Here is a 24,518-nt window from a genome sequence, read left to right on the forward strand (position 1 = left end):
TCGAAGGTCCAGGGGGGGGAGCAGGGCAGGGGCAGCCCACCCCCGCCGAGCAGAGGGGAACCCAAGAGAAACAGAGGCCTCAAGGAGTGATGTAAACAAGGCCCGACTAGGCACACCCACTGATGGAGTTAAGGAGAGGACTAGTTCTCAAGAGCAGGGACAGGACTCCGCACCACCGAGACCTGGACACCCCCAGGCTCCGATGTAGATTGATCCCCTGCTAGATCTTAAATCTCGGGGATCCCACTCCCGGCGTGGGGAGGAGACTGCCGGGTCCAGGAGACCGGCACCCAAGAGACTAGACCACCAGGCCGAGGTTCCCCCCCCCCCTCCTCCCCACCAGGGATGGGGTAGGGGACAGAAGGTAGAAATTTCTGCTACTTTAAGTCCTTTAGCAATTTTAGCATTATACTAATAGCTTTAACATTTTCAGCAAATCCCTTCAGCAATTACAGTAATTTTCTTCAGCATATTCAGCAAGAAGTTATCTAGATTACATTGTGGTGCTATGACAGCAAGTTTATGTCATAACTAGTTTGGCAGTTGAAATTTAAGTTTAATTGTGAGATAAAAATGCATTTTTTGTGCTATATTATGTTTAAGTTCTTAAAAATAGCGTAAAGGTTTTTTCAAATATTTTTTCCCACTATGAACTACGGCGCATAATGGAAGAAACACAACACACTCCTATTTACTCAGATTTCCCATTCTTCTTTTCTCTCTCTTCTTCATTTATAAATCCTGTCTTTAACTTTAGGTTTTTTGAATGCCAGTGGATTAAATTATACTATTATTTAATAGTATTTTAGTAGTAATAGTAAAGTACTGTTCCTATTTGCTAAAAAATTAAAAACAGATTTTTTTCTTTCAAGAATCACATTCTACAAGTAATAACACAAACTTCTGCAAATCTCAATGGGGAAAAAAATATATGCTAGGGACGTCTCGATCTGATCACGTGATGGGACATTGGGCCCGATCACGTGGTAGATGACTCAGTCACATTTGGACTTTGTTGTTGCCATAAAACGCAGCAGAATGGCAGCAGTTTAAACAGGAGGCTAACAAAAACATTTCAGTTGAGCTAGAGCTATGATCACAGATTCAGACTTCCTGGATCAATAACTCTTTCAGAAACGCTTTAAACTGACAGCTGGTGTCTCTATTGGTTTGTCATAACACAAACAACAACCTCTAAAGGCATTTCAATAGAAAAAGACAGTTTTTGTTTCTTTTTAATGTTAAGCTCTTCATGTTGTCGACAAACAGACGGCTACACAGCAGCTGCTAACTGCTAAATGCTAGCTCTGTGATTTAACTCCTTAAGACCTGAGCTGTCCTTTGATAAGCCTGTTTTATTTCACTGACATACTAGGTCTGAACTATTTGATAACTTTTTTGAGAATGTAACAGTTCCAACTCTTGACCCACAATTCAAAGACCACTTAGAAGCAAATATTACTGTAGAATAAATTAAATTAGCCATTTCTTTAATACAGAGTGGAAAGTCTACCTGCCCAGATGGTTTTCCCAGTGAATTTTTTAGACTTTTAAAAATTTTTCATAGATAGTTTATCCCCATTACAACACAAAATGTTTGTAGAATCACTTAACTCTGAATGCCTTCCCCCTACACTTCAACAAGCACTGATTTCACTTTTATTGAGACCAAATAATGACCCACTTGAATGCTCATCATATCGTCCAATATCACTTTTGAATGATGACTTCGAAATTTTGTCCAAGCTACTCACTCTGCGGATGGAAAGGCATTTACCATCTCTAATAGCCCCTGATCAGACTGGTTTTATCAAAGGCAGACATGGATTTTTCAACTTGCGCAGGCTTTTTTAACATAATGTATACAAAGTCGGATGCTGCTCCTGAAATAGCTTTGACTTGATTCTGAGAAGGCATTTGATTCTATTTTATACTCTGGATAAATTTGGTTTTGGACCTCAATTTACTTCCTGTGTTAAATTACTTTATTCCTCACCTTTAGCACATGTTAGAACAAATTTTACTTACTCTTCTTACTTCCTTCCACGGGGCACAAGACAGTGGTGCCCGTTGCCCCCTTTTTGTTCGCTCTATGTATTGAACCCCTTGCAATGAAACTGCGAGTGGAAGATAAACTCAAGGGTATTCATGGGGCAAATCAGGAGCACAAACTTTCTTTATACGCAGATGATCTTCTTTTATGTATCTCAGACCCGTTACACTCACTTCCTCATGCTATTGCCATCCTTGAGTTTGGTAGTTTAGTTTAGTTTAGTTTATTAGTTTATCAAGATAGTGTACAAATACATTGAGCTTAAAAAGCAAAGATGCTTGCACGAGATTGTAGCTTAGTAGCTAATTTCCATCTGCAGTCCTTTACAAAATACATAATATCTAAACATTATAAACATATTAACCATTTTAAGACATTTTTAAAAGAAATCCTGTCATGGTGCCTCTGTCAGTCTTCTCCCCCTCTCCTCTCCACCCGACTGCTGATTATCCCCAGCTGCGACCACTCACCTCATCACCTCGTCTGCCTTTTTAAGGAGCTCCAGGATCATCATTCCTCGCCAGTCCGTTGCCCCTGATGGTGCATAGTTGGTCACCTCGCCTAGTCACAGTCTTGCCACGTGTTTGTCAAGACTCTGTCTTATGCCTTTTCTACTCACCCTCAGGAATCTGTTACCACGAGTGGTCGCTAGTATCAGCCTCAACCCGGACCCCCAGTTTGGTCTTTGTTCCAGCGGTCACACCACAAGCCTCTGTCTCTGTTCCGAGGACCTTCGCCCAAGACGGCCATCCCTTCCTGTGGAGGAACCTACCAGTGACGCCACCAGCCTCAGCCTCTTGCCTGGAGTCTACCTCCAGCCCTGCTCACGCTCTACCTACCTTACCTCACTATTAAATCCTTTACCTGCCACGCTCGTCTCTCGCTGTGTTTCTTCCGGGTTCCAGCGTCTGGGTCGCTAAAGTGTTCTGTAGCCATGACAGAACGGACTGGCCAAGATACCGACCCAGCTGACCCGGAAGGACTCAGACTAGCCGTTTCCCAACAAGGCATTATGCTCGGACGCCAAGCGGACGCCCTCTCCCAAATGGCTGTGGCCCAGCAGGACCTTTTTCGTCGCCTGGATGTATGAGTCAAACCTTACATGAACTTACTAACTTTCGTCACTGGACTCCCACCGTCTAACGGTAACACAGTCATCCTCACTGTTGTTGACCACTTTTCTAAAATGGCCCACTTCATTTCCCTTCCTCAACTCCCCACTGCCACTGAGACAGCCAACCTCATGGTCAACCATGTCTTTCGCCACCATGGGATACCGGTTGACATAGTCTTTGACCGTGGCTCCCAATTCACGTCTCAAGTCTGGAAGGCCTTCTGTTCTGCCTTAGGGGCCACGGTCAGTCTCGCTTTCTGCTACCACCCCAAGTCTAATGGCCAAGCGGAACGGGCCAACCAGGAACTGGAGGCAGCTGTCCGCTGTCTGGCGGTACAGAACCACCAGGACTGGTCCCAATTCCTAGTCTGGATTGAGTATGCTCATAATACTCACCCTGCTTCCGCCACCGGAATCTCCCCCTTTGAGGCCGCCCTCGGGTACTCACCATCTCTGTTTCCTTCTCGCGAACTGGATCTGGCAGTGCCTTCTGTCCAACACCACCTGAAGCGTTGCCAACGCGTTTGGACCCAGACGAAGGCCGCCCTCCTCAGCACCAAGGAGGGCAACTGCCAGATCGCCAACCATCGCAGAGTGGTGGGACCCGATTATCAACCCGGTCAGAGGGTACGGCTCTCCACTCGTAATATCCCCATTCAGGCATCCTCGAAGAAGCTGGCTCCCCGATTCATCGGGCCCTATGTCATCGAGAGGATCATCAACCCTACCTGTGTCCGTCTCCGTCTACCCAAAGCCCTGAAGATCCACCCGTCCTTCCATATCTCTCAGGTCAAGCCAGTCCGGGACAGTCCTCTGTGCCCGCCGTCCGCTTCCCCACCGCCCGCCCGTATCATCGACGGCGCCCCTGCCTACGAGGTCGACCGGATTCTGGACGTCCGTCGAGGTCGCGGATTCCAGTTCCTAGTCGACTGGGTGGGCTACGGTCCTGAGGAGCGTTCCTGGATCTCCCGCTACCTCATTCTGGACCCCTCGCTCATCTCGGATTTCTACCGTGCCCACCCGGATCGCTGCCCTTGACCGCCTGGAGGCGGTCTTTGTGGGGGGGGGGTACTGTCATGGTGCCTCTGTCAGTCTCCTCCCCCTCTCCTCTCCACCCGACTGCTGATTATCCCCAGCTGCGACCACTCACCTCATCACCTCGTCTGCCTTTTTAAGGAGCTCCAGGATCATCATTCCTCGCCAGTCCGTTGCCCCTGATGGTGCATAGTTGGTCACCTCGCCTAGTCACAGTCTTGCCACGTGTTTGTCAATACTCTGTCTTATGCCTTTTCTACTCACCCTCAGGAATCTGTTACCACGAGTGGTCGCTAGTATCAGCCTCAACCCGGACCCCCAGTTTGGTCTTCGTTCCAGCGGTCACACCACAAGCCTCTGCCTCTGTTCCGCGGACCTTCGCCCAAGACGGCCATCCCTTCCTGTGGAGGAACCTACCAGTGACGCCACCAGCCTCAGCCTCTTGCCTGGAGTCTACCTCCAGCCCTGCTCACGCTCTACCTACCTTACCTCACTATTAAATCCTTTACCTGCCACGCTCGTCTCTCGCTGTGTTTCTTCCGGGTTCCAGCGTCGGTCGCTAAAGTGTTCTGTAGCCATGACAAATCCAATGTAAAACACTTTATCGAGGATGTTAAAAAACAAACACAATATGAAATCTAAAATATTTTATAAAACTAAAACTAGTGCAATATAAAATACATACACCAATTTATAAAAGCAACATAAAAATAAACATATTTCCAGTTAAAAATAGGATAAAACAATTACAGCAAGGGTCTTGTACTCTGATAGCCATATATTAATGTGTGCAAGATTGGTGCTCCAGCATCCATTTCTTGGCAGTTTGTGAAAAACTGTAAAACTCTGCTATGCTTTTTATGTTTGTTGGAAGTCTATTCCATTCCTTGACAGCCCTATAAGAAAAGGCAGACTGAGAAAAAGCAGATTTTCTTTTAGGGATGCTGCAGTCACCTCTGGATACCAACCATAACACTCTGCCCCTGAGCTCAGAGCATGGCTGTATAAAGTTCTTAAGAGGAGGTGGGGCGGTGTCATGCAAAATTTTATGAACTAAGCGAATGTCAGAGTACCTGATTAGGTTATCGAAACTTAGTATACTGTGTTTTTCCAAAATAAAGCAATGGTGGTATCGCCTGGATTTCTTGTCAAGGATTTTCAGAGCTTGATTATGCAGAGACTTTAGAGGCTTTAGGACTGTTATGCTAGCCTGAGACCATGATGTAATACAGTATAAAAGGTGTGATATGATCATGGCATTGAAATACGACTTTGCCGCCTCTAAAGATAACGAGTCTCGATTTTGCTTGTTTGTTGGAGAAGTACATGGTAACTGTCTTCTCTGCATTCAATGTAAGACAGGACTTGTTAAGCCACTCCAAAGCATTTGTCATTGCTCTTGATAACTTCTCAGCAACCGACTTTGCACCTGAACCATGCACAAATAGGACTGTATCGTCAGCGTACATTACAACATCAACTTCATTGCTTATGGAAGGTAGGTCATTAATGTATAACTGAAGAGCAGTGGTCCCAGAATGGACCCCTGTGGCACGCCTGTTCTGCAGACTGTAAACGGTGAGATTTTCTCTTTGACCTTTACACATTGAGAACGGTCTGCTAAATACGATTGAAACCAGTTGATGGTGTTTGCCGAGAGATAAAAATGTGTCATTTTGGCAAGAAGTACAGAATGATCTACAGTCTCAAAAGCTTTACGAAGGTCTAGAACAGTGTTCCTCATTCCAGGTCCTCGAGAGCCGCCACCCTGGATGTTTTCCAGCTCTTTGTGTACTGCTTGCTGCTAATTACCTGGACCAGGTGTGTTCATTCAATCAGAATGTGGAGACATCTGACGGAACTAATCAGCAGCTAGCAGGGCTTGGAGATCTGGAAAACAGGCAGGGTGGCAGCTCTCGAGGACCTGGAATGAGGAACACTGGTCTAGAAAGACAGCCCCAACTACCCCTCCTTTATCAAGACTAGATTTAATCACTTCGACGAGATAACAACATGCAGTCTCAGTGGAGTGATTTGATCGAAAACCAAATTGCATGGGGTGTAGAAGATTTCTATTATCAAGGTGTTCAATCAGCTGTTCAGCAACATTTTTTTCAATCATTTTAGAAACTACAGGAAGCATGCTTATTGGTCTGTAGTTCTTGATGTCTTTACCATTTCCAGATTTGAAAATAGGCGTCACCACAGCAGTTTTGAGAGAGGAGGGAAACACACATTCTTGTATGGACTTGTTAGTTACAGACATTATTGGTGCAATAAAGGCATCTTTAGATTTCTTTAAGAAAATTGAATCAAGCCCCCATGAGTCTTTGACTTTTGAGTTTGAAAGTGATGAAATTATTTTGGAAACCTTATCTTCATTCACACAACATAGGTTCATATCATCTGCTTCAGTGGAGTATGGGCATCCTGCGTTACCACTATCGGTTCCAACAGAAACTGTATATGGAGCTCTGAGTTTGAGTTGCACAGTTCAGATATAGAGGAGATGAAGTATTTGTTAAACACATTGGCTACAGTTAGGTGGTCCATTGTAGTAGCTTGTGCTCCAGGTGAAGATGTATTGCTGGTACCAGAGTTTATGTTAAGCTCAATCGATCCATTTCCAGTGCACTCTTTTCCCGACAATTTATCAATGCATTTCCATATAATTTTACTATTTCCTTTTGTCTGTTTAATGATTTCTAAGAAGAAGTCTGCTTTTGCTTTTCTCAACTGTCTTGTGACCTTGTTTCTGAGGCTTTTAAAAGTCCAGTGATCAGTGTTGAGTCCAGACTTGAGAAACCTTTTTAAAGCAGCATCCCTTTCTTTCATTAAGAGCCATAGTCTCTCATTAAACCATGGTAGGGGTTTTTTACTTCAGCATTTTCGTAGCTTTGCTTTTGTAAATTTTGAAAGAATTTGAGCTATGGAATTTTTTAGTGTTGCAAGCTTGCGCAGTATGCTGGCCACACACTAGGTCAATTTGGACAATGTTTTTTATTTCAGTATTTAGTCGCTCTAAATCACGTCTTGGAATAAATGAAATACAAGCCGTGTTACTATTATTGTTGTTTCTGTAACGAGATTTGGTAAGTTTTCTTGAAACCAAGGTTAAGTTGTGGTCAGATAAACCAGTAATCAAATTATAGGATTTATTAATACGATCAAGCTTATTGGTGAAGATGTGATCTAGTAATGTTTTTTGTGGAACTAGTAATTCTGGTTGGACCCTTTATTATCTGAGTTAAGTTAAATTGTTTAGCGAGGTGCCTTAACTTGTTAGACCGTACTTTGTCCAACCAGTTCAGGTTAAAATCTCCCATTAATATTGTTTCCTTATCATTACAGAATTTAAGAATCTCTTTTAGCTTACAAAAGAATGTATCCTTTGCATTTGGTGGCCTTTATAAGATAATCACATTAAATAACATTTCAGGACTTAAAGAAATCGTAACTCCCACAAACTCCAGGTCATTTACGGGCAATTTCATCTGCTTGCATTGTAGACTGTCTTTAACATACAATAACACACCACCTCCTTTTTTGTTTGGTCTGTCCCTCCCAAATAATTTATAATTTGGAATATTATAGGCACCTGGTGGAGTGTTTTTAGTTAACCATGTCTCAGAGAGTCCTAAATAGTCAAGATTTGAGTCGTGCATTAGTTTTTCAAGTTGTTCAGTTTTTGATGGTAGACTTCTGATATTTATATGTCCACCAAAAAGCCCCTTTGGTTTAGTATCTGGATCCCAGATGATTTTTGCATGATTGACCGTTTGTAGCAGTTTGGTTTCACGTTGTTTATTTATTACATTATTGGTTGTATACTGCCAAGGGGTGGACTTCAGATTTGTCCTATTGCCTGCTATGAGTGGGGTAAGCTCCACTAAACCACAGTCCACTACATTTGTGACAGTATTTTGAGGGCTTGAATTTATCAAGGGACCAGGATGAACATGAACATTCCCAGATATCCAAAGCAGTAGTAGAATAAGCTTTCGACTAATATTTGTTAGCAGTCTTGGGTTTTGTTCTGGTTTACAATTTGAGGATTGAATATAAAATAACAATGTAAAATTGAGTAGTTGTTTTATAGACACAGATAAATTGAGAATAGGTTTCTACAGTTTTTGCTAACTCCAAACACTTTGTCACAAAGAAACTTTCTGAGTCCCTGTTGTGATAGTAAACAGAGTACACTTCAGATTGAAATCTCTGGTTATAAATTGAACATGTATAAGAGTGAATTATTTAGACTTAACACTAAAGCAAAGGAAATTTCCTTTAAAAATTTCGAATTCAAAATAAAAACGTACTATTTGACTTATCTGGGTGTTAAAGTTAATGACTCGTTCGGAAAACTTTATGATAAAACTTTGTCCCTCTTCTTGAAACAACCAAAACAGATTTGCTTTGGTGGAATAACCTAAACCTGACACTAATTGGCCGTATTAACTCAATAAAAATGAATGTACTGCCCAAATACCTGTACCTATTTCAATGTATTCCAGTTTATATTACAAAAACATTTTTGATTCCTTAGATAAATGCATTTCTACATTCAATTGGAATGGTAAATCTGCTCGAATACGTAAAGATTTCCTACAAAGACCTTGAACCCTAGGTGGAGTTGACTTACCAAATTTTACGCTTTATTATTGGGCAGCCAGCATCCAAAATATTCTCTATTGGATCAACGCCCCACCTCAACAAATTCTGACCTGGGTAGGTATGGAACTTACTGGCTGTAATAAAACTTCCCTACTGGCATCATTGAGTGCACCGCTTCCTATAGAGCTGTGTTCATACAAGTCCAACCCGTTGTTATATGACTCTCTCAAAATCTGGAGGCAATGCAGAAAGAAATTTGATGTAAAGAAAGAAACATTTGATGTAATTAAAAGCCCCATTGTTCTCAAACCATCTATTTCCACCCTCAATTTTTGACTCTGCTTTTAAAATCTGGAGAGATAACGGACTACATAATTTCAAAGATCTTTCTATTGATGGCATTTTTGCCACATTTGCACAACTTACTGAACAGTTGCATATCCCAAGGACTCACTTTTTCTGGTACTTACAAATTCAACAATTTACTAAAAGCAGGTACCCAAAATTCCCTAACCTTCCTGAAGAAACAACCTTTGACACAATTTTAGATATAAAAATGAATAAAAAAGGGGTGATTAAATAAATTTATAGTTCACTACTTGGCCTAGAATCTCCTTCCCTCTCAATTATCAGATCACACTGGGAAAAATGATTTGGCATTCAACATAACTGTCAGGACTCAGGCTGTCGTGCCTTCCTCCGACCACCAGAGAGAGCTCTCGCCAGAATACTAGCTCTTTCTCCCATCATGCACCAGTCTTCAGTTCCAGTTCCCTCAGCTGTTCCTCATCACGTCATCTCCCGGACTGTTTATATTCCTCCCGCTCATCCAGTTCTTTGCGTAATCTTGCATTGTTATCTCCTCTTGCAGTCTAGTTATCCTTCGTTTACTCACTCGTGTTTTGATCTCTGCCTGTCTACTCGTCTTCCTGCCTGCCTCCTACCTCAATCCACGCCTGAACTTTGACCACGTCTATGTCTTGCTCCTGTTCATTAAAACAGTTGCATATGGATCCACTCGCCTCTGCCTCGTCATTACAATAACAGATGATCTCTGGGAATCTATCCTACGTTGGACACTCCCCTCTTCTATATGCGCCAGGCATGGGCTACTCCAATTCAAAGTTGTAAAAATGATGTGCTGTTGTCAAACTATAAATAAAGTTAACAAAAAAAAGCTACTTCACAGAATTGTTCTATTTAATTTTTTAACGATAAAAGAAGGTTAATAAAATATAAATAAAGGACAACACAAATCTGTTTATTCAATTTGTCTGTTAAATGTGTCTTTTAATGTGTTACAAAAGTATCAGATTGGGACTCGGTATGGGCAAATCCACAAAATCAAATGACTCGGAGTCGGATCAGGCCCATAAAAACCTGATTGGGACATCCCTAATATATGCCCATCACATGGTAGCCAGCATTCCGTTGGCACTTTCACAGCTATAAACAAATTTGAAGGTGACATCCCACAGTTCAAAAATGACAGTCTGGGTCATTATGTATTTATGACAGGGGTCTCAAACTCGCAGCCAGCGGGCCATCTGCGGCCCGCGGGATGATGATTTGCGGCCCGCGTCTTCATATGAAAGATTACTGTTAGTGCGGCCCGCAAGGCTGATATGAATGACAGTTGTTGTGTGCCGCTTCCAGGCTGGGTGGCTTCAATCCCTCTCCACTAACAGCTCACAAAGCGATTTACATTGCTATTAAATTATCTGAGACTAGGTCCCAAAACAGGACAACTTATTGGATTCTAAATAAGTCACTGCTTAAACTGGACATAGTACAATAAAAGGTTTCAGTATTTGTCTCTTATTTCTATAATCTAGCTAAAGAAGAAAACCGTTATGGTAAGAACTGGGAACTTCTCAAATTTGAAACTGCAATTTCTTTTAGAAACTTTGTTCAGATTTAGATAAAACCAGAAAAGGTGAAGAAAATAAAGTTATCCGACATTATGGCAAGCTCAAAAAAATCCAGCAGATTTATCAGACGATGATAAAATAAATTTAGCAATCTTGCTAAAGAGCTGAAGGTGCCTCTGTTAGATCAAGGCTGAAATGGTTAGAGGAAGGTGAGAGTAATTCTGACTTTTTCCAGTTGGACAAACATTGTGCCAAAACAAACACTCTATAACAATTAAAAATAGAAGGCCAGGTAACATCGGATCCCAAAGTAATTGCAAATTATTTTAGTCTTTTCTACGTTAAACTTTATACCTACGAACCTAGTGAAAACTCTTATTCTTTTTTTGAACAACAAATACAGGCATCTGAACGTAATATATGTGACTCTACTCTCTCAGAAAATGAAATACTTTCCTCTATTAACCATCTTAAAAATAACAAGTCTCCTGGGTCAGAAGGGTTAAGTGGGGGGGTTTTATAAACAATTTAGTAATGAAATTGCCCCTTTTCTAACGGCATCCTCCCTCCAATGTTAAATAAAGGTGTACTCACCTTTATACCTAAACACAAAAAAGATATACTTTAATTGACAATTGGTGCCCAATATGTCCATTAAATAATGAATATATGATTCTTGCACCTGACATTGTCAAAAAATCTAAAATCCGTTCTAAATTCAGTTATTGCAGAGACACAATCAGGATTCATACAAAACAGACACATTTCTAACAATATTTGTCTTGTTCTTGACATTCTAGATTACTCACACCTGGTTTCTAAGGACAGTTTTATACTCTAAATAGTTTGACTCTGTTAATCACAACTTTATCTTCAGCTGTCTTCATTCATTTGGTTTTGGCTCTTTCCTCTGTAATACAGTTAAAACATTCGATAATAATGCAAACTATTCTAAAAAACTGAAAGATGGAACCTCCACTAGATTAAATCTTAAAGGACTAGTAATGGGGTTGTGGGTCTTTTGCGGTGTTAACTGTATTTCGCCTTATATTTACAATTTCCAAATGTTTTGGCGTGTTTGAGCAAGAAATATTGAAATAAAACTGCATTTTTGCGGCCAATCCATATGCAAATTTCCTCTTCCAGGGAAAAGCTCAGTTTTGGTCACGTGGGGTCAACATAGCAAGATGGCTTCTCCTTTGCGTGTCGGAGCTAGTGATGTCAGTGATAGCGGCGATATTTCAAGGTCCAAAATTCTGTCTTCAGACTCAGATTGTAGAAACATTTGTTCTGAAAGTGACGCTGATTCAGAGGCGCCGGGTGTTTGTGGTTTGAGGACTGTAAAGCACTATCAATTTGAGCCGGCAGCGCGGAAAGTAAGAGCTCACAATGGCAATGACACTGACAGTGATGCTGAGAATGCCGATGAAAACGATGATCTTCCTCAGTTAGAAGGACGGGCTGGCAATACAGATTGGTGGAGCATCTCGTGAAGCTTTATTTACAGATCGGAACCTTTTGGCGACTCTAAATCAAATCATCAATGACGCTGACTATCCGGGTCGGTAATACAGAGTTTCATATGCAAAATAAAGAGCTTAGAGACATGTTTGCAGGACCGTCCGCCACTTTATTATTATTTATTTATTCACTTATTTATTCACTTTATTCACAAGCCCGGAAGCTCTTTCACCACCTTACTGCATGTCTCTGACATGCGCAGAAACCAAAGGAGGATGTAAACAGTCCTCCGTACACCCCCTTCTCCACATGAATCGTCCCGTTTCAACACACAACAACAACAGGGGATGACAACAGTCTGTCACGTTAGCTAAGTACACTGAAAATTCCGAAAACGATTTATCTTCAGATGAAAGCATCACACAGAAATGAATGAGATCTGATCTTTCACGGAGGAAGAAATGACTGGTGGACCGCTGCGAGTGTCGATGGTTTCATCAACGGATCTGCAGAGACCCTGCAAGCCACCATCAATGATTAATAAACTGCAAATCAAACAAAGAAACTTCCAAACATGTGCGATGTTTTAAACATTCAGTTTACCTGTTGAAATCAGAAGCTTTTCACAGTTTAGTTGGTCTGGTTCTGCTCACAGTGTTCATTCGCAATAGGCTCATTTCGATTGTAAATCTCGTAAATTTACGACTTTAAAAATCATAATTTCAATTATTTATTTATTTTTTTGTGGCCCCAATACTCCGTCGGACCATAACACCGATGTTTATAGAATTCAACTTTGCCGCAGCGCACACACATACATGTATCTGCAGACACCCTGGGTCCGCCTGCATTCTGCTGCTGGCGCTGTCTCACTCACATGACGTCAACGCGTCACGTGACCCGAATCGAGCCGTTTCTGAAGCAGGGCGAAATGCGAGCGTGATTTGTCATTGATTTCGTCAAATTTTACAAAAACCTGCGTTTGTCAACGGTAATTATTTGTTATTTTTGATACATTAAAACATATGGAATATATCTGGATACGCATTTTAGCTTTGTCCCAGCCCATTACTAGTCCTTTAACAGAGGAATCAGACAGGGATGTCCAATCTCACCATATCTTTTCCTGCTAGTTACTCAAACCTTTGCTGATTATATCACTCTACGTCAATTGAAAGGCATCTCGGTTTTTGATAGAGAAATTCTAATTAGTCAGCTAGCTGATGACTCTACTCTATTCTTAAGAGACAGTGTTAGAAAATATTTTTGTGGGGGCGCGGTTGAGTCTAGCCACAATATGTGCAAAAGTCTGCTCAAACTATTTCTAACTGCTTTTTAAGCCTCAGCTCCTTATTCCCTCACCCTGCATGTCTCTGCTGAAGGACAACAACTGATATGAACACTGACGGTCAGAACCTGTGCTCAACATCAAGGTCTTTTTCATGTGCTCAGTAACTTTCCATCGCCAAATATGGTGTTGTTCCTGTTTTCTATGCAAAGTTAATAAAAGTCTATTGTACATTGTGGGGCGGTGGGCAGTCGGACAAAGACAGGCTGTTAACCTGTTCTCTCTTCTCCACCGCCTCCCTTTTGCAAAAGAGTGTTTTGAAGCTTGAACTGACTGGATCGTTTTTTTATTCATCTGGAAAAGAGTTGTACATTTTTATTCCTAACAAACTTGGTGCCGAAACCCGGGAGACGACATCCGTTCCAGGAGGACGACGGGGGAAGGAGGCCGAAATCTGCCGGCAGTGCGGTCCCTTATGGGGGGGCCGTGAAACAAAGACCTCGGACTTCGCAGGATTGACCAAGGCCGGCCATAGGACCCTCCAATCGTCGCCCTCTGGACGGTGACATCTTTCGAGGGCGCGAACCAGGTCAGTTTAAGTTTAATAATTATATGAATTGTATGGGAAGATTCGCAGTAGAACGTTGTGTAATGACCAGTAACTAATTGTGCTTACTGCTTACTAATTGTGAAACGACCGTTAACGTACACGGGCAAAAGTACAAGCGCTGAGTTGTGAAGTAAAAGTAATTATACGTGCAGTAGGAAACCATGTAATGGATATCGTTGAATATACTTACACACGTTTCTGATGCAAACGTTGCCGTACACGGAAGGATAAGTACGCGCTGTGAAATTTAAGGGTAAAAAGGGAAAAGGTATACCGGGCTAAGAGAGCCCATTAGATTAAAACGGGAATTAATCTACGTCGGTCCGATAGAACAGAGCATATGCGATAGTGAATAAAACCTAAATAATCGTTCGGTCTAATAAATAATTTCGGTTTAATGAATTAAAAAATTATATACTCAACAACTAAAGACTGCTCTCATTACTGGTTTCCAAACCCAGATCTCCGACTTCATAAAGAAACATGACATCAACCACAGTACAGATGGACCCATTCCGATCATGAATTATCCAAGACATGCAGAATCCATCCAGAAAAAGAAGAAGCAAACTAAAGCACAAACCATGGCCTCAGCATTTGTCACAGCTATGGGAGGAGCAGAAGAGGAGCTACATTGCGATGAAGTCTACTACCAGGATTCCAACTCTGGGCCCCAAAGAAGAGGAGGGTTTGATAACTGGAACAGAGGCAGCAGAGGACGTGGACACAACGGAGAATATAACAGAGGAAGGCCTAGAGGACCACTTAGAAATAATGATGGCCACTGCTATGGCTGTGGACAGTTTGGACACCTCGTGAGAGACTGCCCCAACCCCATGCCGCAAAATCGAGGTCCTAACCACAGCCAAGGAGGGCCTGGATGGTTTACAGTCTATGATCCCCTTCTCCATGGCCAGCCCACATACCCTCCTCCTAACCAGATACCTCCTCCGGGACCCCCACCTCAAAACTGACTAATAAGGGAACAACCTCCTCCTCCTCTGGGTGCACCTGAGGACACCATAGAGGAAACTACACATGACCTGACGGAAACCTTGGCTTTTCAGTCTGACCCCCAAAGATTTGGACCAGAGCATGACATCATCGTTGGAGACCAGAAAATCAGATTTCTTTGTGACACCGGAGCTGATAAGACTGTACTACGAGATCAAATACCTGGCGTCCAACCATCATCTTCTACCATATTTATCAAATCAGCCAACAGTCAAGTGTCCCCCTGTCAACTTTCCCGACCTCTGCGGTGCACAGACCAAATCAGTGGCCAGACTTGCACCTCCCGCATCGTTTTATGTCCAGCATACCCAATCAACCTCTTGGGCAGAGACTTGTTGACACGGCTCCGTATCAGCATTGTACCAACTGGACATAGAATGGTCGCAGTGAGCAAAGGAGAGGTGGTCCCCACCTACCTCCAACAGGCTGTATCAGTGGCAACATTTTGGTCCCTGGACCTACCACCAATGGACCAGGACCCTACCAGATTGAGGGCCGCATTAATAGAAATGGCTGAAAGCGTCTCACACAACTTGGAAGACTGCGTGATGCCATTCTTCTCCCATGTCACACTGCGTTATGACTCCACCCTTGTCCCAGACCTACTGTACCAGAGACGATTTGACGCACTGGGACCTATTAGAGTGTGCCTTTCTACATTTTACAGTGATCACCACCACCGTTTTGCCTGCACTGTGACACTGCCCCTGAAAATCAAAGAAATGTTTCATTTTGACGGCGCCATTCCCCACATTTCAGTCACTAAATCAAAACAAGAAAAATGGTTTGACCTTGGTCTTTGGGTCACAGAACAAGAATTGGACAGTAACTGGGTCCCTTCCACAACACTGGACTGGGAAGTAAACATGAAAACGAAGTGCGTACGGAAAAGGATAAACTGGGTCACTACCTTAACCCCTCACGTGCACCTGACCTCACCAAAATCGATCAGGTGACCACCTGCCGTTCTGATCTCTCTGGAAGACCCTAGACTTTCCACAGTTCCCAAGTCGTTCTGGGCTTCCTCCAAGACGGATGTAGGCCTTCTAACCACAGTGCAGCCAGTCTACATTGTCCCAAAGTAGGATTACAGACCAAGAATTCGACAATACCCCCTCAAGCCAGATGCTGAACAAGGAATTGAACCAGTGATCCAAAACATGATCAAGTCAGGGGTGTAAGTAGAAGCCCCTTGGGCCCAATGCAACACCCCAATTTCCCCAGTCAAAAAGGCAGACAGTGGACAATGGAGGATGGTCCAAGACCTCCGTGCTGTGAATCAAGCAGTGGAGAGTAGGGCCCCATGTGTGCCTGACCCACACACACGGTTAAACCAGCTACAACCGGACAAGAAATGGTTTACCGTTGTTGACCTGAGCAAAGCATTTTTCTCAATTCCAATACACCCCGACTCACAAGGCTGGTTTGGTTTCACATTTCAAGGGAAGAAGTACGCCTATACTAGACTACCTCAAGGCTTTTGTGACAGCCCCACGATTTTCAGCATGGCAATACAATCTTGCATCTCAGACTTCCCCACTCCATCACACTCCCAGATATTAGTGTACGTGGATGACATCCTTATAGCTGCAGACACACCTGAACACAATGAAGAAACATCAGTGGCCCTGTTCACCTTTTTGGCCACTAAAGGCATGAAGGCCTCCCCACACAAGCTACAACTAGTCCAGGAAGAAGTTGTGTTCTTGGGACACATCCTCAACGCTGATGGCCGCTCACTCACCACAACAAGAAAAGAAGCGATCCTACATGCTCCCCGGCCGAGGACCAAGAGACAAATGATGCAGTTCCTTGGCCTCTGCAACTACTGCCGTTCATGGATTCCCAACTACGCAGAAATAACGCAGCCCCTATTGTCTCTCATTTATGACGAACCCCTAGCCATGACAGACACCCTCACTTGGACTGAGGATGCACAGGAAGCCTTTGGTCAACTCAAACAAAGACTAACTGGTGCCACCGTCCTAGGCCTGCCTGATTACTCCAAGCCCTTTGTCCAAAAAGTTGACTGTAAAGACTCCTTCATGACGTCCCTCATGGGCCAGATGACTGGAGGAAAGCTAAAGCCCATCGACTACGACTCAAAAAGACTGGATCCTGTGGCAAAAGCTCTACCACCTTGCGTTCAAGAAGTCTGCGCCGCAGCAATGGCAATACAACAGTCAGCTGAGGTTGTCCTCTTCCATCCTCTGACACTTAGAGTCCCACACACCGTGGACATCCTGCTGACCCAAACCAAGATGACCTTCCTCTCCCCAGCCCGCCACCTGTCACTCATATCGACCCTGTTAGCACAGCCACACCTGACAATACAACGCTGTGCTACCTTGAATCCATCGTCGCTCATTCCAACAGAAGGGCTAACATGGTTTGTTGATGGTTCCTGCTCCAAAGACCCCACTGGACAGAATCTTTCTGGTTACGCTGTTGTGTCACACGTTGACATCATCAAAGCGGGATGACTACCAAATCACTACTTAGCTCAGGCAGCCAAAATAGTAGCCCTCACAGAAGCCTGCAGATCCGCTGCTGGACGAACTGTAACCATCTACACGGACAGCCAATACGCATTCTCCACTCTTCACTTCTTTGCCGCCCAGTGGGCAAGATGGGGGATGAGGACCTCAACCGGCAAACCAGTCCAACATGCGGGCCTCTTAAAGGCACTGCTGCAAGCTGTTCTCCTGCCAGCCCAAGTTGCAGTCTGCAAATGCGCTGCTCACACCAAGCCTACTGATCCTGTCTCCATGGGGAACGCCAAAGCAGACACTGTTGCTAAAGAAGCAGCCCGAGGCCTTCATGGACACTATGCCCTTAACGCTCACTATTCTGACTCCTACCCAACACTGTCCACAGACATAATCCTGGACATGCAGGCCAACTCCCCTGACAAAGAGAAACTTGGCTGGCTCAAGAACGGTGTTGACAATAGCAAAGGCCTCTACACCATCGCAAACAGGCCAGTGCTCCCACGGAGCCTCTTCAAAACCGCTGCTGTTGTGAGCCATGGTCCGTGTCATGTCTCGACAGGAGGGATGATGGACATTTTGAAGAAACATTTCCATGTGGACAACATAGGCCTGACCACATACCTCCAAAATTTTTGCAGATCGTGCCTGATCTGTTGCAAAAACAACCCACAGGGACATTTAAGACCAAAAAGAGGCCAATTTCCACAGGCCACTCATCCATTTCAATTTCTTCACATGGATTTCATCGAGCTAAATCCATGCCAAAAATACAGATATTGCTTAGTGATAATTGATTCTTTTTCAAAATGGGTTGAAATTGTTCCTAGCGCCTCCGCAGACGCTCTTACAGTAGCCAAAGCTATTTGCAAAGTCGCAATACCACAACATGGCGTTCCAGAAGTAATCTATAGCGACAATGGTGCACACTTTGTAAACGCTGTAGTAACACAGATGGCAAAACACTTAGGAATCTGCCTCAAAAACCACTGTTCGTACCACCCACAGAGTGCAGGGCTTGTAGAAAGAAAGAATGGAACTATTAAGAGCAGACTGAGAAAAACTATGGCTGAGACAGGAAGACCATGGGTTGAATGTCTAGACCTAGTTAAAATGTACATGAGACTGACTCCCGCAGGTGGGCAAGGGTTGACACCCTTTGAGATCATTTATGGGAGACCTTTTGTTGTGCCCATTCTGTCAGATGTGAAGGAGAAGTCCACAGACCCTCCCACATTGGCAGAATGGATGAGAGAATTATTGCAAAATAAAGAAGTGTCAAGACCAAATAATCTGCCAGATATTCCTTGTTCCCCCCAGGTGGAGCTGTTGCAGCCAGGTGACCAGATCCTGATCAAAGTGATAAAGAGAAAAACCTGGGCTGCACCCCGCTGGGAAGGACCATATACTGTCCTGCTGACTACCTCTACAGCGGTCAAGATAGCTGAGAAAGCCACCTGGATTCATCAAAGCCATTGCAAAAAGCTGGTGCCTCATAAGGATGGGTAGGACTGGAAGTCGCCCGGTATCAAAACCCTTGGGTGCTGAAGAAACCAACTGATCTCCTACTCCTAACTCCTTACAGCAGGTCACAAAACCCAGAGCAATGCAGACTCATAGAGTTGCTCTCAGCTCCTGACACCGCTCATCTGCCTAAGAATCGGTGAGGCCGCCTGTTTGTCCCCCTGCGAAGGGGGTGCCAAAGCCTCAGTAACTGGACCCAAGCTGGCTGAAGCTGTCCACAAAAAACTTGCAGCCATATCCCTTATGGCTTGTCAAGACCGCATCGCCATTGACATGGTCCTGGCTGAGAAAGGTGGAGTCTGTGTTCTCTTTGGAGCTGAGTGTTGCACGTTCAATCCACACAACACAGCTGCAGAAGGGAGCCTCACTTGCGCTGTTGAAGGTCTGCGTAGCCTGACTAACAAGATGAAAGAACATTCAGGTGTTGACACTTCCATGTGGGACAGCTGGTTGAACATGTTTGGGGCGTACAAGACCCCGTTTCTCTTCTATTTTGGTCTCTATTGCTGTTTTCACTGCCATTCTCACCACCTGCAGGTGTTGCCTTATTCCCTGTATCCAGAGTCTCATCCAACGCCTCATTGTCAAAACCATTGAAGACCCCAACAGCCAGCCATGATTAATCTCCTGGCAACTGAAGGTGGTTCATCTGGTGATGACTCTGAGGAGGAAGACGAAGAATATGCTGCTTAAAATGCTCGCTATCATGTTGCTTAAAAATGCTCACCATTACGTTGCTTAAAAATGCTCAATATTATGCTAATCATTGCTGTAGCTGCTTGTAGCCTCAGTGTGGTCGCACCTTTGAAGTGGGCAGAGGGGGAATTTTCCACAGGGTTTTCGCCCCCTCTGCAAGTTCAGCATTTTTAAGGATGCTCCTCTGACGTTTCGAATCCAATCCTACGGCACGTAGAAGGTTAGTTACTGATGTTTTGCATTTCTTATGATGTTGAGCTGAAGTTGCCTCACCAGCACCCCCAACAGGAGGGAATGTTAGAAAATATTTTTGTGGGGGCGCGGTTGAGTCTGGCCACAATATGTGCAAAAGTCTGCTCAAACTAGTTCTAACCGCTTTTTAAGCCTCAGGTCCTTATTCCCTCATCCTGTATGTCTCTGCTGAAGGACAACAACTGATATGAACACTGACGGTCAGAACCTGTGCTCAACATCAAGGTCTTTTTTTTTATGTGCTCAGTAACTTTCCATCGCCAAATATGGTGTTGTTCCTGTTTTCTATGCAAAGTTAATAAAAGTCTATTGTACATTGTGGGGCGGTGGGCAGTCGGACAAAGACAGGCTGTTAACCTGTTCTCTCTTCTCCACCGCCTCCCTTTTGCAAAAGAGTGTTTTGAAGCTTGAACTGACTGGATCGTTTTTTTATTCATCTGGAAAAGAGTCGTACATTTTTATTCCTAACAGACAGCAGTCACATTTCCTATCCTCTAAACCTTATCCAGTCTTTCTTTTATGTCAGGTCTTCACCTCAATCTCAACAAATGTGAGCTTCGTCCAGTTAAAGATTGTGCTATAAAATCAATCTGTACAACACACTCAGTAAAATGCGTACATATTCCACGACCTTGCACTCTGACATACCGTGTAGAATATACGCCAAACACCGTTCTTGCGTGTATATGATACGCAATGGTAGAGAATGGGTTGCGCCGGCGTACAATATACACGACTTTTTAGGTTTCGTTTTGATAACGTGGTCAGAAATGACCACGTTAAATGACTAAATCACACTAAATGACGTCATTCCTGGTTAAGGTTAGGATTACGGTTATGGTTAGGGTTAGAAAAGCAAATTGTTCGTTTGTGGGGCTGTCTGTGATGCTCACGCCTCCACCAGGGGACGTGTCAAACGTGGAAAACAGACTTTAACACGTTTAGGACCGTGCGTATTATATGCACGCAAAAACCGGTTTTGGCGTATATTATACACGGTATTTCCCAAATCGTGGAATATGTACGGATTTTACTGAGACAGGGCTGATCTGTAACATTCCAGTTAAAGAAAGTGTAACATACTTATTATCTCCAAAAAATAATCTAGAAAGATGCTCTTTAAACTTTACGCCCCTAATCGATAAAAAAAAAAATGTTCTAACCAGTGGCTTCAAAGGGACTTAAGTTTCAGAGGGAGAAATTTGCTTTCCAAAGCTGAAGGAATTTCTCGAGTCACTCATTCTTCTCTGTCTCTGCACTTGGATAATCAGACTCTTAGATCTATTGACCAAATCTTATTAAATTTCATCTGGAAGAATCATATTCATTATTTAAAGGAATCTGTGATAATGAACTCATGAAAAGGAAGGCCTAAACTTTCTTGATTTTACTCCTTTAAATAATACTTTTAAAATAAACTGGATCAAGTCATGTTTAAAGAATTCTCTCCATCTGGATTATTTTCCCTCATCACATTTTCACAAATGTCGGTGGTCCTCGTTTCTTCTATGTGATTATGACATCGACTAAATCCCAGTTAAACTCTCTGTGTTCCACAAACAGGCACTTCTTTCTTGGGCACTTATTTATAAACATATTTTTCCTCTAATATTTTTTTTATTGAATAGGAGATATATACTTTACAAAAACAAACATTTATTTTATAATAATAAAGCACTTTGAATTGTCTCTGTACATGAAATGTGCTATACAAATAAACTTGCCTTGCCTTAAGGATAATATCCTACTGGCGGAACTCTTTAAAAATACTGTCATTGATGAAAATGTTTCCTTTCTATCTTTAAGTGACACCACTGTAGGAAAATCCTGTTTTCATTTTGTCTGGAAAAACAACAAAATCATTCATGACCTTTAATAACAAAATGTCTATGGAATAATGTTTGGGCACTGCATCAGAAATTATTATTCAAAAACAAGATGAGAGATGTTTCTTAAAAACTACTACATAGAATCAATACATGTTAAGATATAATAAAACAATTGATCCATTGATCAATTCATTTTTTTAATTATGTTTGGTAAGTTTCATATTCACAAATCTAAATTTTATATATCAACTTATTTTCCATGTGCTAATTAAGGAATTAGAGTCTTATTTACTTAACCATATCTAAAAGGATAAACAGAAAAGCCATACATATTTATGAAAGTTATCTGCCTTTAAATACATTTAACTTATTTTAAATTAATGATCTGTAATGTTTAGTTTGTAATGTTTGTTTTTTTTTGTATTGTATATGCTGTCCCCTGGCAGTCTCAATGTTCTACTTGTCCTATATTATTGTTCTGTATGTTTTAGACAATAAAGTAAAAAAACAAACAAAAAAAAAAACAAAAACTGAAATGCTTGCAGGCAGGGTGGCATGTAGATGTAGGCCCAATCAGAATTTTTCCCTTTGCCCCTCCCCTTCATTTATCCCTCCAAATGAGAGTTATGAAAAAATAGTGTCTCAGATTTCAGACATAACTTTTGTTCGATGACGTCATCAATAATTGCCAGTCCGCTAGCATTAGCGCGGAGCTTCCAGTGCTCAAATATACATAACAACAGCAGTTTTATAACTTTAAAAAGGTAATGCTACAACATAAAGTCATTACTTACATTTAAATGTAAACTTCTGTGCGTCAGAGCACACCCACATAAAGAAAAACGCTTCTCAGCGCGACGCAGTTTACCCTTGCGAAAGAGGAAATTATATCCATCCATTTAAAATTTAAAATATAATAATCCCGGACATGACTTGCACTTAAACTGCCACTTCAAATTGAGGGAAAGGGAGAAGGGAGAATTCGGATTGGGCTGTAGTCTGTTCAGTACTCTGGAGACGGCTCCTGTTAGTGACCAGAGAGGGAGACAGTACTCTAACTCCTAACATTACTAACTTAATTAAAATGTGATTTAAAACTGTACATTTAATTTAGTTAAAATTGACAAAATATTAATATCATGAAACAAAAAATCAATGTCAAATCAAATTACTTTGCAATATTGTACTTTTTCAATGTTACCCACAGCTTCATACTAAGAAAACACTCATCATCTAAATGTCAAATTAGACATCAGTTACTTATTTGAATTAAACAATCTTTTTTGGCAACTGCTCTTGGATAACCCACCTCTTCTTGATCAATTTTTTGTTTTCCTCAATTATTTTTTGCTCCTCGTGGTCCTTTATGAAGATTTCAAAGGCTTCTAGTTTTCCTGCAGACAGCTGTGATCCTGGGAAAGCAAAAACAGCATGAGGCTGGTTATTGTGCTCTCACAGTGATACATCCTGTATCCAGAATGTGATAAAACACTGAATCTTTTCATTTCTGTTGCAATTCAAATACATTTTAAGCATTTACTTTAATTACCCAGTTTATATAGTATTTTAAACAGCTTAAGCAATTTCGAAAGCACTCAAATAAGATGACATGAAGGACAAAATGCTTGTAGAGTTCACAGCATACTTGACTACAACAACTAGCCAATCTAAGAGCTCGTAAATATCTATCCAAAGATCAGACATGGTTATGAGCAAAAGCAAAGAAAAACATTTTTGTGAGTGACCATGTTGTGAGCGGGATAGGACCCAATGAAGGCTGCATTATCACAAATTAAAGCACGCAGTGGAAGCCTGAACAGACTCCGCGGAGTGTAAATGATTGGCGTTACGTTTTTTTTTTGATTGATCGCATTTGTTGATGCATTAATCTTGACAGCCCTAATATATAAAAAGACTTTGGGCACATCAATGTGAGTTGTGGCCAGAAGGTTTGTTGAGCCTATCAGTACGGTGTCCTGACCTGAGCATAGAGGTGCTACCAGGAGAGATCCCAGTATATCAGGAGATTTGAAGGAGGCCATAGAAGGGCAACAACCTTGCATCACGACCACTACCTCCTCCCTTCTCAGTACCTCCAGGATTTCACAATGTTAGAATCGCAACTAATAACACAAATTCAAGCTAACCTCACAATTTGTTGCACACCCTATAACTTTACATCCACCGTAACTTTACTGCAACTTTGGCCAATCTACTGTGATACCATAATTTTTCCCAGCAGAATGTTGTTTAATTCTAGAGTATGCTTAAATCGCTCTTAAGTATTTGGGTTATTGTGAGCAGGGAGGACTAAAAGCTCATTTTGGGTTTTCACAGTCTATTTAGGTTAAATTAAAGCATATAAATGCATTTGGTGATGATGAAGTATTTTTCTAGTGCTTGTCACAATAAAAAAAAGTTGGATTATGAATGTCATGGTTCAACCTGCTCTTCCCTCCTCCAACCAGAGGGAGGGCTCACCTGAATTCTTTTTTTTTTTTTACTTGTCCTATCCAACAGATGAGCAAACAAATACGAACCGAGACTCTTGTGTTGGGCAGATTTTACTGTCACAATAGGAGTAAATGATCTTCTGACATGCAACATGTATATTTCTATAAACCCCTGTTGTATTTTATGCTAAACTTTATTCATATTAATTATGTCT

The 24,518-nt window shown here is 42.3% G+C and overlaps 1 protein-coding gene across 4 annotated transcripts in view; it reads right to left on the reverse strand.

The window, feature by feature from the left end:
* LOC112141432 (kinesin-like protein KIF6) overlaps positions 1–24,518 on the reverse strand; it is a 192,261-nt gene that overhangs the window by 48,104 nt on the left and 119,639 nt on the right. For all 4 annotated transcript variants that reach the window (XM_036210768.1, XM_036210770.1, XM_036210767.1 and 1 more), the window contains one exon: positions 23,160–23,262. In XM_036210768.1, coding sequence (XP_036066661.1) covers positions 23,160–23,262 — 103 coding nt within the window. The remainder of the gene's footprint in view (positions 1–23,159; positions 23,263–24,518) is intronic.

Source organism: Oryzias melastigma, unplaced genomic scaffold (assembly GCF_002922805.2).
Source record: "Oryzias melastigma strain HK-1 unplaced genomic scaffold, ASM292280v2 sc00232, whole genome shotgun sequence".
NCBI lineage: Eukaryota > Metazoa > Chordata > Actinopteri > Beloniformes > Adrianichthyidae > Oryzias > Oryzias melastigma.